Here is a 14,047-nt window from a genome sequence, read left to right as displayed (position 1 = left end):
AATAAAAAAGGAGGAGGGTGTTCTCTGTTAATTACTATGGAGTGATTTCCAGGATATAATGTTAAGTAAAAATATCAAAGTACAAAAGACTATGGTATTCCACTTTTGTATAAGAAAAAAGAGGAATTAATATACATTTGCATATTTGCTTAATAAAACACATTGCCTGCAGGGAATAAATGGGAGCAAATTGGATGGGAAAAGGGAAGGGAAAGAGACCCTTGGGAATTCCTTTTTTTATGTGACTTTAACTTTTGAACCATGTAAATGTTCAAAAATGAGAGACAGATGGACCTGATAACATAATCATACAGAGAAAAAACATACAGTAACTGTTCAATGTAGCACTCTAACTGTACATCCTTGGTGGAGTATATTTTAAGGACAAAAGGAACTGCTTCCCCCAAACACTTAAACCTAGTAGCATTATTGTTAGTAGTAATATTGACATTATAATTCTGAAACTAGTTCATGAGCCAAGATTTTCAATGTAAGAGAAAAGATGTACTATAAGGAAAACCCTGTAGTGTTGAATTTAAATTGAAAATATCAGTACGAACTAATGACTGTTTAAAAAAATTTTCCTAACTTTATCCACTAAAATGGCCTAGTCACGATGATACCCCGTTAACAATGAGGATACATAGTGACCAGTTCCTGATTTTTAAGTGCCATTCTCCACTAAAAGAACCAAGGCTCCAAGGAGAAAAGGCTGATCCATGTCTGGGGCAAGGATGATACAAGGCAAGTTTGGAGAAAACTTGTGCCAGAAAGGTATTATGTTAAAATATCACAGATGCTGGCTTCAAGAGGTTCCCACTTGCAAGATTTGGCACACTTTGAAAAAAAAAAAAGATGATGGTGATGGATTATAATACATTGGATTAAGACAAATCTGTGAGTTTATAATAATACTTTAAGAGAGAGGTAGGGGGAGCTTGAAGGATAGTTAGTTCAGATTCACAGAAAAATGCCAGGCAATAAATGTTGGAGGGATGATAGTCATCATTTTGTAACCCCAAATGTAATAACTGATCAAGGCAAGAATCATCAATAGATGCTAAAACCCTGGGTGAAAGGTTATTGAGAAATACAGTATTACATCTTCCTTTACAATGGAGAGACCCTACAGTCAACTCTTTAACCAAGTAATCAAACTTAGTATCAACCTTAATGGGGCAACCAGACATTATATACTGCTCCTTGACATGATGGCAGTTGGAAGGACACGTTGCCTCTATGGGGTATTCTTGCAAAATATTTTTAACCTGTATCTGATCATGTGGAGACAGACAAATCCAGAAAGTTGGGACTGATGTAGATTCTATAAAAATGTCAGTCACAAAAAGAAAATTAAAAATGGTGGGGGAGGGACAAGATGAAAAGAGACCAGACACAGAACGACCAAATGCAATGAGACTTGATTAGATCATAGATCCAAAAAAGGCTGTAAATGAAAATATGGGGCTCATTGGGTAAATCTGAATATGGATTATATATTGATGATATTATGGAATTGTTAATTTTCTTAGGTGTGTATATGGTATTGTTGTTCTTTAGAAGAATTTTCTAATGCTTGAAATACTAGGAATGAAGTCTTGTGATGTCTGAAACTGACTTTCAAGTGATTCAGAAAAATAAGTTTAGAGAGAGAGAAAGAGAAAGCAAATGATGCAGGATGATAATTGGTGAACCTGAGCAAGGGGTGTATAGGTTTTCTGATTTTTCAGGTTTTCTGTAGATTTGAAAAGTTTGAAACTAAAAAGTTAGGGAGAAAATCCTACCTATCCTTCAGAGCCCACTCAGATTTTGTCTCCTATAAGACTTCCTTTTCTTAACCACACTAGCTAAAGGTGAATTTCTCACAAGAATTTTTATGCCTTTTATGTTTATCTTATGAAATCCAAACCTTACTGCCTATGATAACTACCTTAGAAATTGAATTTTTTTTTTTTTTTTAATTGAAAATCCCCAAATCCCACTGTAGTCCTTTGGAGACAGACTCTGGGGTTAGGCCTAAGAATTTGAGCAGGAACCACTGGCCTGTACCACTTATTCTGTTTTCATTTCTTACATTTACTTTTTTTCATATATCGTCACCCAACTGCCTTGGGAACTGAGGACCAACTCTTCGCAGCATTGCTCAGTCCTTTGTGTGCCTGGCATTGTACTAGGCACTTTAAGTGTATTATCTTGTTTAATCTTTACTATCAACCCTGTATGCTTAATGGTTATTATTCTCTCTTAGAAATGAGGAAGTTGAGATACAGAGACTTCTGAACCTGCCCAAGACCACAGCTATACTTAGGAAGAAAAGCAGCAAGAGATTCATGTCTCGCCAGTCTGCCAGAGTTGTTTGAGGAGGACAGCAAATAGGTGGGGAAGGAGAGATCTGGCAGAAATAGCTTACTAACAAGGGTCTATTTCTTTGTTGCTTGCTTTGTATTTAAATGTAAAACTGAACAGCTAAATTATTATGGGTTTGGTGAATATATTGTAGGAAAACTCCAAGATTTAAAAATGTTAATAATAGAGTTATTAAGGGCTTAATCCTGGAGTTGGTGTTATTTAAAATTTTAGAAATAATCTGGGAGAAAGACAACTAGAAAAACTTAAGTATTCGAAAGACAGAGTTTCTTCTGAGATAGGAACATTAGGTTGATTGGAGGGTTTGCATGATGCAAAGGGAGTGAGCAGAACCATGACAAAAAAGTTTCAGTGGAGTTGGTTTTAAAAAAAATATACCCAGAGCACATTTTGAACAGGGTGGCCTCTTAGCAATCAGTTAGTAGCCCTAAAGGAGAGCTTGCAGACATTTTAGATTGTGTCCATCCCCCAACCCAGTCTCTCCCTTCACCTCCTCTACCACTTTTTAACCTCTATTCCCAGAAGTTCTGGGTATCACTAGAGAGCATATATGAAGCAATATGGAAAACTTATTCACCTCTAATAGAAAACATTATCACCATTCTGATTACTGTGCATAAAGAAAAGCAAAATGGAACTTAGACAAAAAGTCAACAGTTACAATAGTTAAGGAAGCAGAACCTAAGATGGCGGCCAGGTGAGACAGGGCAAAAAATCACCTCTGTGAAAAATACTAGATAAAACCCAGAAAGTGACCCAGAACACCAGTTCCAGCCATGCACCAGCTGGACAAGGTCTGCTGAATCCACAGGGACCGTGCATTTGGTGAAACCCGGAGTCTGCATTCTGAAACAAGTGAGTGAGCCAACTGAAAGTCTGGCAGCTGCGCTACGGTGTTTGGAAACCATGGTGTTTGGAGACAGACTAGTTCTTTAAAAAAAAAAAATACTCGGGAGCGGCTGCGGATACGGCAGCGAGAACCACGCAGTGAAGTGCAGCAGGAACGGGCTGTGCCAACGCCTCAGTATCTGGCGTGGAAGATAGCCCTTCCTGCACCTGCTGCTAATTGTCTCAGAGCCTGGAGGAAAGAGGGGAGCCAAAAGGAGAAAGAAATCGCGCCCCTTGCAGCCATCTTCCCAGCTGGCTGGGGATGCTCCTGCCCGGGACCGGAGCCACAGCCCAGAGCTACGCCAAGGGTCTCAGTGTGATGGGGAGTGTTTCCCGCAGCACCGCGCACACACCACAATATCAGCCATGGACAGTGGCCTTGAGTGCACCCACAGCTAATTATCCTGGAGCTGGGAAGGTGGAGCTGTGCGAAAAGGGGGAAATTAACACGCCCCATTCAGCCATCTTTACGGCAGGCTGGGAATGCCCCTGCACAACCTGGTGGCCCATGGCTTCCCTGGAGGGCCGCCGCGCACTTGTGACATGGCACAACCTTCCCTCAGCAGAGGTCCTGGAAGAGCACGGCTGAGAAGGGGCACCTGCTTGGAAATCCCAGGGACCCTAACCAATACCAAGAACTTGTGGATCAGCAGCAGAGACAATCTGTGGCAAGACTGAAATGAAGGCTTAGACTCCTGCAACAGCCTTAAATCTCCAGGGACACCTGGGAGGTTTGATTATTAAAGCTGCCCTGTCTCCCTAACCGCTCAGACGCATGCCCCTTATTCAGGGCGGACAGCACCAACAACACACCCAAACTTGGTGCACCAATTGAACCCCACAAGAATCAGATCCCCCACACACCACAAAAACAAAGTTGGAGAGAACTGACTTGAGGGGAATAGGTGACTCATGGATGCCATCTGCTGCTTAGTTAGAGAAAGTGTACGCCACCGAGCTGTAGATCTGACAAATTAGAGATTGGTGTTTTTCATATTCTGAAAGAACCCTGTCAAGTAAAGCAAATGCCAAGAGGCCAAAAACAACAGAAAATTTTAAAGCATATGATAAAACCAGACGATATGGAGAATCCAAGCACTCAATTCAAAAGATCCAGAGGAGACACAGTACTTGGAGCAATTAATCAAAGAACTAAAGACAAACAACGAGAGCATGGCACAGGATATAAAGGACATGAAGAAGACCCTAGAAGATCATAAAGAAGAACTTGCAGGAGTAAATAAAAAAAATAAACGATCTTATAGAAATAAAAGAAACTGTTGACCAAATTAAAAAGATTCTGGATACTCATAGTACAAGACTAGAGGAAGCTGAACAACGACTCAGCATCCTCAAGGACCACAGAATGGAAAATGAAAGAACAAAAGAAAGAATGGGGAAAAAAATCGAAAAAATCAAAATGGATCTCAGGGATACGATAGATAAAGTAGAACGTCCAAATTTAAGACTCATTGGTGTCCCAGAAGGGGAAGAGAAAGGTAAAGGTCTAGAAAGAGTATTCAAAGAAACTGTTGGGGAAACTTCCCAAACCTTCTACACAATATAAATACAGAAACCATAAATGCCCACTGAACTCCAAATAGAATAAATCCAAATAAACCCACTCCGAGACATATTCTGATCATACTTTCAAATACTGAAGAGAAGGAGCAAGTTCTGAAAGCAGCAAAAGAAAAGGAATTCACCACATACAAAGGAAACAACATTAAGACTAAGTAGTGACTACTCAGCGGCCACCATGAGGGAAGAAGGCAGTGGCATGACATATTTAAAATTCTGAGAGACAAAAATTTCCAGCCAAGAATACTTTATCCAGCAAAGCTCTCCTTCAGATTTGAGGGAGAGCTTAAATTTTTCACAGACTAACAAATGCTGAGATTTTGCTAATAAAAGACCTGCCCTGCTTCAGATACTAAAGGGAGCCCTACCGACAGAGAAACAAAGAAAGGAGAGGGAGATATAGAGAAATTTAGCAGATATATATGGAACGTTACATCCCAAATCACCAGGACACACATTCTTCTCTAGTGATCATGGATCTTTCTCCAGAGTAGACCACATGCTGGGACATCAAACAAGTCTCATAAATTTAAAAAAATTGAATTTATTCAAAGCACATTTTCTGAACACAGTGGAATAAATATAGAAGTCAGTAACCATCGGAGACTTAGAAAATTCACAGACACCTGGAGGTTAAAAATGAGAGGGAGATGAAAACATTCCCAGATAATCAAAAGCTGAGGGACTTCATCACCAGTAGATCAGTCCTATAAGAAATGCTAAAGGGAATTGAGCAGGCTGAAAGGAAGGGACACTAAACAATTGACTAAAACCACATGAAGAAATAAAGATTTCCAGTAAAGATCACATGGTAAATATAAATACCAATACTACTGTATTTTTGATTTGTAACTCCACTATTTACTTCCTACAGGATCTAAAATACATAAATGGTAATGATAAATCAGTGGTTTTGGACTCAATGTAAAATATGTAATTTTTGACAAGAACTACATAAAGGTAGGGGAATGGAGGAGCATAGGAACATAGTTTATGTGTCGTATTGAAATTAAGTTGGTATCAAAGAAAAACAAGATTGTTATAGATTCAAGATGTTAAATTTAAGCCCCACAGTAAACACAAAGAAAGGATCGGAGAATATGACCATCGAGATGAAAAGTGGAGTATGGGTTACAAGAAGTGGGGGAAGGGACAATGGGGAGTTCAGAAATGAGTGTAGGGTTTCTGTTTGGGGTGAAGGGAAATTTCTAGTAATGGATGGTGGGAAGGTGATGGCATTGCAGCATTCTAAATGTGATTATTCCCACTAATGGAATGCTAGGGAAGGGTTGGAATGGGAAGATTTAGGCTGTATATGTGTCTCCCCCATTGGAAAAAAAAAAAAAAAAAGACAGTCTAAATAGATAATGACAATTAAATGCCAAGGATGATCCTGGATGGGATATGAGGATGGAGGAGAGGAGGCTCAAAGGGACACAATTAGGACATAAGAAAAAAAACGAAATATAGAATGTAAGCTTTGTATCAATGTTGAATTTCTTGAACTTCTTAGCTGTGCTTAATGGGATTGCATAAAAGAATGTTCTTGTTCATGGGAAATGTATATGTGAATTATATTGTTTGTTCAAGGATGTGTGCAGCTTGCTCTCGTATGTTCAGAAGACAGAGCAATAGATGATGGATAATGGAGGGAGGGAGGGAAAGAAGGAAATGGTGGTGTGACAGGATGTTAAAGTTGGTGGATCGGGGTATCGGGAGGGGGGTCGGGGTATGCTGGAGTTCTGTGTATGGGGTTTGTATTGTTTTTGCAACTGTTCCTGTAGGTTTGAATTTATTTCAAATAAAATTTAAAAAAAAATGATAAAAAAATAGTTAAGGAAATGTAGTAGTTTTCACATAAGAACAGATTGAGAGGACTAGGATTTTTCAGTCTGGAAGAAAGATTTGGCAAACACGTAATTACCTTTAAAATATGAAGTATGGATGAAAAGTAAATTCATTCATTTACCAAATTCAATGATTTGAGAACTTTGCTCCCCATCCTAAGTCATCCTTACCACCCAGCTTAATGGAGGTTTGAAAACTTTTAGAACTCACTATCTAGAGATGTTTGACAGGCTGAAAATTCATAAAGGTAGTAGAAGTTCAATTAGCTTGATCAAATAGTATATACTTTATTATTGAGGAGTCACCTAAATGCAGGGCATGCTTGCAGGCTGTTCTCAGAGCTACAAAGATATAAAAGGCAAGGTCCCTGCATTTAAGTTGCTTAAAATGTAGCTGCAGAAATATGGTGTATCTCATGAAAATTTAAGAATAAAATATTTACATTAAAAAAATAGAAAAGCAATGGAGTTCATTACAATTCGTTGTGTAAGCACTTGTTGCCATTTGGAGGGAGAAACCATTTGTGGAAAGGAGAGAGCTTTGAGCTTGTTTTTAAGATAAACATTTATTGATTTCTTTAACAAATATTTATTGGGTACGTACCCTGTACTAGACAGGGTGCTGGGCTCTGGGGATATAATAGTGAAAAAGCCAGAGAAGATCCCTGTTCTCTTGGGCCTGTGTTCTAGTGGGGGGAGCAATGGTTAAGGAAGGCATTGCTGAGGAGATAGGTGGCCTTTGAGGTGTGTGACGGCAATGTGAATGCACCAGCCCTGGGAAGAGGATTTGGCAGGGCGGGCAGAGCATTCCAAGCAGAGGGAATAGCAAGTACAAAGACAGGATAGGGCCAGGGGACTCTGAGGGAAGCAAGTGTGCCTATAGGGCAGTGAGCAATGAGTAAGGGAAAATACACTGTAACATGCAGCAGGAGCCCCTTTGCCTCCGGACTTCTCTGGGGCCAGCAGCCGTCCGACCAGGGGCCCGGGGCTGCGGGCTCAGGCAACAACCATGGGCTCCGTGTCCAACCAGCAGTTTGCAGATGGCTGCGCCAAGGCGGCAGAGGAGGCACCGGAGAACGCGGCCGGGGAGGCCGAGGAGCCGCAGCTGCTGCACGGTGCGGGCATCTGTAAATGGTTCAATGTGCTCATGGGGTTCGGCTTCCTGTCCATGACCGCCCGTGCCGGGGTCGCACTCGACCCCCCTGTGGACGTCTTTGTGCATCAGAGTAAGTTGCACATGGAGGGCTTCCAGAGCCTGAAGGAGGGTGAGGCAGTGGAGTTCACCTTTAAGAAGTCTGCCAGGGGCCTGGAATCTATCCGTGTCACTGGACCTGGTGGGGTGTTCTGTATTGGGAGTGAGAGACGGTCAAAGGGGAAGAACATGCAGAAGCGCAGATCAAAAGGAGACAGGTGCTACAATTGTGGAGGTCTAGACCATCATGCAAAGGAATGCAAGCTGCCACCCCAGCCCAAGAAATGTCACTTCTGCCAAAGCATCAGCCATATGGTGGCCTCATGTCCACTGATGGCCCAGCAGCCGCCCAGCTCACAGGGAAAGCCCTCCTACTTTCGGGAGGAAGAAGAAGAGATCCACAGCCCTGCCCTGCTCCCAGAGGCCCAGAATTGAGCCTACAGCGTGTGGGGGCAGTCCTTTTGCGATTAGGAAGTTCCAAGGAGCAGGCATCAATCGGCAGAGTGGAGAAAGTGGGAGAGGGTGGGTAGGGGGCAGCTGGCACTGCCGTGTATCTCAGGCTGGGGTCCATAGCATCACCCCCTCTTCCATCTTGGTGTGGGAGGGGGTGAGGCAAAGGAATTCCAACCATGCTCTATCCGAATACAAGTCAGGGCTTTCGGGAGAAATAGCCTTAGAGCCTGCATGATATACTCTAGAATCTCTCATTTTATGACAGTGGCCCGGATAGGGAAGTTTTCTTTTGAAAGAGGATTTATAAAAATTTCTCATGCCAGAGTGAAAAGATGAGAGCAGTTTGATGGACCCAACGCAGGAACCAATACATTCTGTGGGAGGTAATCTCAGGGGTGGAACAGGGTTTTTCCATGTCTTGTCTCGTAACCCTCTCTTGGGTCGGGGTGCTGGGAACTATCCTAAGCAGTGGGTTGTGGATGACAGGCAAAAGGGGTGGTTGGTGGGACACCTGCAGACCAACTGCTCCTAAGCTCACTACCCCATTCTGGACCAATACAGTTTTATTTATTTGCTCCCTTGGATAACTGCACCTTGGGTCCCACTTTCTCCAGGATGCCAACTGCACTAGCTGTATGCAAATGACGTATCTTGTGCATTTTAATTTTTTTTTTTTGTAATATAAATATTCTGGTTTTGTATTTTTGTATATTTTAATCTAAGGCCCTCATTCCTGCACTGTGTTCTCAGGTACATGAACAATCTCAGGGATAAGTCAGCAGCAGCTCCAGGTCTACACAGCAGGAATACATTTTTATTGTTGTTGCTTTATCACCCCAAAGAACAACTACTTGAACTACCTCATTTTTGCCAATTAGAGCTGGCTTTTCTGCCATAGTGTCCTCTTGAAATCCCTCCCTTTATGGGAGACTATTTTAATTGGGTCACCCCATGACTTGATCTCCTACTGGAAGATTGGAAATTAGTTTAAGTGGGAAGTTGGTGCAGAGAGGTTTAGGTGAGGCTGGGCCAGGTTAAAGGTCAAGAGAAGAAGCCAAGATTAGGTAAGAGTTACCAATATATGTAATAAGGGATTCCTGTTCCCTTATTACATATGTTGGTAATCTCTTAATCATAGGGCACAGGACTTGGCTTGGGACACCAGATCCATCCCTCTCTGGATTAGGCTGGGCCTGCCATGCACAACGGGTGTGTGGATGTGTGTGTGTCCAAGGATGGATGTATGAAGCAAAGACTAAAATTCTTAACCTTTCAAATGTCTGGACTTTTCCTGCTTGGCTTCCAGAGAGACCATCAGTGAAGGCTTCTTCGTGGCACCCAGAGCCAATGTCCTACCCTGCTGCAGTAGTGATTATAGTGTCATAGTAGCTAAAGGAGAAAGGGGGTTTCATTTACATGTTGTGGGATCACTGCAAACCTACCTCACTGTGTTGAAACGGGGCAAATGTAATAGAACGCATTGGGTGATGTGTGTCTGATCCTGGGTTCTTGTCTCCCCCAAATGCTGCCCCCCTCTAGTTATTGTATTTGTCCGGGCTTTGTAGAACTTCATGAGTCGCTGATTTGGTGATTTCTAGATGGCCTACTTTGTGTAAATATAATGTGTCAGTCTTTCTCCATGTTCTTTTGGGGTTTTTATTGTTTACAAACTTTTTTTGTGTGGTGAAAGAAAAATAGCCAAAGCATCTTTGACAGAAGATTCTGCACCAGGCAGAAAGATCTGAAACATGCTTGGGAGCCATTCTTTGAAGTGGGGATCTTGAACCATCCTTTCTTTTATGTTCTTCTTCCCTTATTTCCAATTTTGGACTAGATCTTCTGTCCTAAAAACTTACCCCATTGCCCCTTTCCCTTTCTAGTTCCTTCTCCCCAACCCCCCAAACACATAATTTTGGGGTTATCACCACAACTCTTCAACGACTTATGCAAAAGACCTGAGGAATCTAGGAACCCTCCATCCCTCATTCCCAGCCTTCTGAATTAAGACCATTCCCTGATGTGATTCATGCCAAAAGTTTAATGCTGCTGTACTTGGATTAACCAAACCTACTTAATCCTAGGATAGAGAGAAACAATGGGTGTGTGTGTAGGGAGGTGGTTCCGTGTAGAAAGTGGAAGTAAGAGATTCAAAGAGGGAAGATGAATGTGTATCCAAGTCACTCAGGAACTTTTATGCAGATGCAAGAAACTTATGTCAAAGTGGCCACACAATTGTTTAACAGGAGACGGAAGAATGTAACTCCATGTTTACTGCTAGAAACCAAAGCTTTGTGTGGAATCTTGAATTTATGGGGATGAAGGGAGGGTAGGAAAGCATATACCTGTCTGTTCCCTAATCCCTTCCCCTCATTCCTGAACTGCAGGAGACTGAGCCCCCTTTGCTTTGGTGACAGTATCACTGGGAATGTTTATCTGATGGTTGATTTTGTACTGGGTACTTCCTTCCCCTTCTGCTATCATTTTGTAACACATGCTGACCCTTTTCCCTTCCCCATTTTTTCTGGGATAATACAATGAATAAATAAAGACTTATTGGTACCGAAAACAAATAAACAAAAAAAAAACATGCAGCAGGAGAAGTAAGTAGGGACCAAAATATGAACATTCTTTAGGTCATAGTATGGAGTTTGATTTCAGGAGCATTGAGAAGTCATTGAAGGGTATTTTAAGCAGAGGAGTTGACAATGATGTGCTTTTAAAAAGCACTCTCTGGGGGAGAAAACATTCTGTGGTGAAAAAACTAGACATCTGCGTGGTGGAAAAAAGCCTTACCTCATAGGATATACAGAAAAATAATTTGAGAATGATCATAGACCTAAATGTAAAAACTACAACTATAAAGCTTCTAGGAAAAAATATATATATATTTTTGGCATGGAATAGGCAACGATTTCTTCAGGCATGGAAAGCACTAACCATAAAATAAAAAAAAATTATTAAAATAGACCTCTGTATTAGTCAGGGTTCCCCAGGGAAACAGAACTGACAGTATGTTAGCATTATGAGATTTATTATAGGCATTGGCTTGTGTAGCTGCCGGGATTGGCAAGTCTGAATTCCATAGGGCAGGCTGCAGTGGAAACTCCAATGAAAGTTTCAATGAATTCCCCAAGAAGAAGCTAGCTGACTGAAGTAGGGATGGAAAATTCTTCCTCCTGATTGCTGAAATCATCAGTTCTCCCTATAAGGCCTTCGACTGATTGGATGCGACTTTTCTAATTGCTAAAGGCTAAGTTTCCTTTGTTGGTTATAGATGTAATAGCCAGAGATGCAATCAACTTACTTGACTTAAATCCATGAAATTAACTTCACAGTGACAATCAGGCCAGTGCTTCCTTGACCAAACCACTGAACACATAACCTTGCCAAGTTGACACATAAACTTCACCATCATAGTCTCCAAAGTTTAAAAGACTTCTGTTCAAAAGACATTGTTAAGCAAATGAATAGCCAAGCCACAGAGTGGGAGAAATTATTTACAATATATATATCTGACAAAGAAATTGTTTCTAAAATATATAAAGAACTTCTACTACTTAGTTTTTTAGAAACTCAAATAAGTGTGTATACCGGTTTGGATATATTATGCTCCCCAGAAGAGCCATGATCTTTTAACCCAATATTCTTGGGTGGAACATTTTGATTGAGTGTTTCCATGGAGATGTGACTCACCCAACTGTGGGTGACACCTTTGATTGGGTTATTTTCATGGAGGTGTGGACCCCGCCCATTTAGGGTGGATCTTGATTGGTTCACTGGAATATTTAAGAGAGCTCAGGAGCCAACACAGCCCCAGATGCTTGGAGACATTTGGAGATGCTAGCTGTACCAGTTTGTGTATATTATGTCCCCCAGAAAAAGCCATGTTCTTTGATGCAGTCTTGTGGGGGCACACATATTGGTGGGGATTAGGTTGGAACATTTGGATTAGGTTGTTTCCATGGAAATGCACTCCACCCAATTGTGGGTGATAACTCTGATCAGATAGTTTCCATGGAGATTTGGCCCCACCCATTGAGGGTGGGTCTTGATTGATTTACTGGAGTACTTTAAAAAGAGCCACACAGGCCCAGAGGCTTGCTACAGTCAAGAGGGACACTTTGAAGAATGAACTGGAACTGAGAGGAGCTTCAACTTACAGAGACATTTTGAAGACAGCCATTGAAAGCAGACTCTTGCTCCAGAGAAGCTAAGAGAGCACAAACACCCCAAGAGCCACTGAGAGTGACATTTTGAAGAGGAGCTGCAGCCTAGAGAGGAACATCCAGGGAGAAAGCCATTTTGAAACCAGAACTTGGAGCAGACACCAGCCACGTGCCTTCCCAACTAACAAGTTTTCCGGATGCCATTGGCCATCCTCCAGTGAAGGTACCCAATTGTTGATGTGTTACCTTGGACGCTTTATGGCCTTAAGACTGTAACTGTGTAACCAAATAAACTGCCTTTATAAAAGCCAATCCATTTCTGGTGTTTTGTATTCTGGCAGCATGGGCAAACTAGAACACTAGCCCAGTGTTTGCTCCAGAGAAGCTAAGAGAGGACCCAGATGCTTAGAGAGAAACGCCCTGGGAGAACAAGCAGGAATGCACAGGAGCTGAGAGAAGCGAAGAAGAGGACCCCCAGATGCTTAGATGCATGGGAGCTGAAGAAGCTAAGAGAGACAAGCCCAGAGACATTTGGAGAAATCAGAACCCAGGATGAAAGGATCAGCAGGTACCAGCCAGGTGCCTTCCCAGCTAACAGGTTTTCTGGATGCCATTGACCTTTCTTCAGTGAAGGTATCCTCTTGTTGATGCCTTAGTTTAGATACTTTTATGGTCACAGAACTGTAAATTTGTAACCTAATAAACCCCCTTAATAAAAGCAGCATTAGCAAACTGGAACAGTGGGCAAAAGTTTGAAAAGGTACTTCAAAAAGGAAGATAGCCAAATAACCAGTAAGCATATAAAAATATACTCAATATCCATTGGTCACCAGAAATGCAAGTTAACACCTCAATGGGCTAGCACTACACACCCTCTTAGAATGGCTAAAAAAGGCTATGAGAACACCAAACGAAGGTGAAGAGGATGTGGAACAACCCAAACACTTACTACTGCTAGTGGGAGTATAAAATGGTACAAAAACTATTTTAGAAATTTGGCCAAGTCACATAAAGTTAAACGTACACTCACCCTATGATCCAGCTGTTTCTTTAACCAAGAAAAATAAACATTTGCGCACAAAAAAAATTGCACAAGAATGTTCATGGCAATTTTATTCATAGTAGCTCCGAACTGGAAACAGCCCAAATACCTGTCAGTTGGGTGATGGATCAATATATTGTAGTATATCTATGCAGTAGGATATAAAGGAGTGAACTATTGATACAGGCAACAACATGGCTAAATCTCAAAAGCAAAATGCTGAGCAAAAGAAGCCATACTCTAAAGAATGTATATTGGATGATCCCGTGGATATGAAACCCTTGAAGCAAAACTAATCTATGGTGAAAGAAATCCTAACAGTGGTTGCCTCTGGTGGGGTGAGGATGATGGGAACTGACTGAGAAAGGGCACAAGTGACCTTTCTGGGATAATGGAAATGTTCTTTATTTTGATAGAGGTGCGGTTATACCCATGTATGCATTTATCAAAACATTTCAAACAGTAACACTTAAGATCTGTGAGTTTCACTGTATATAAATTATGCTTCAAT

The 14,047-nt window shown here is 41.5% G+C and overlaps 2 protein-coding genes across 5 annotated transcripts in view; both read left to right on the top strand.

The window, feature by feature from the left end:
- KCTD20 (potassium channel tetramerization domain containing 20) overlaps window positions 1–14,047 on the top strand; it is a 57,392-nt gene that overhangs the window by 24,458 nt on the left and 18,887 nt on the right. The window contains exon 2 of one of the 4 annotated variants that reach the window (XM_037844286.1): window positions 2,249–2,376. The exons of the other annotated variants lie outside the window; for them this stretch is intronic. The gene's annotated coding sequence lies outside the window, so the exon portion shown is untranslated. The remainder of the gene's footprint in view (window positions 1–2,248; window positions 2,377–14,047) is intronic. 4 annotated transcript variants of the gene reach the window in all.
- Window positions 6,667–8,372, top strand: LOC119540211 (protein lin-28 homolog A-like). Its single transcript, XM_037844289.1, has one exon. The coding sequence runs from the start codon at window positions 7,693–7,695 to the stop codon at window positions 8,308–8,310; it is 618 nt and encodes a 205-aa protein (XP_037700217.1). The 5' UTR covers window positions 6,667–7,692; the 3' UTR covers window positions 8,311–8,372.

This window comes from Choloepus didactylus, chromosome 7, assembly GCF_015220235.1.
Source record: "Choloepus didactylus isolate mChoDid1 chromosome 7, mChoDid1.pri, whole genome shotgun sequence".
In the NCBI taxonomy this organism is placed as follows: domain Eukaryota; kingdom Metazoa; phylum Chordata; class Mammalia; order Pilosa; family Megalonychidae; genus Choloepus; species Choloepus didactylus.
Note: the sequence above shows the minus strand (reverse complement) of the source record. Positions and strands in the feature narration are given on the sequence as shown.

Coding starts and splice junctions, on each gene's coding strand:
- LOC119540211 (XM_037844289.1), top strand. CDS start 7,693: ATGGGCTCCGTGTCCAACCAGCAGTTTGCAGATGGCTGCGCCAAGGCG.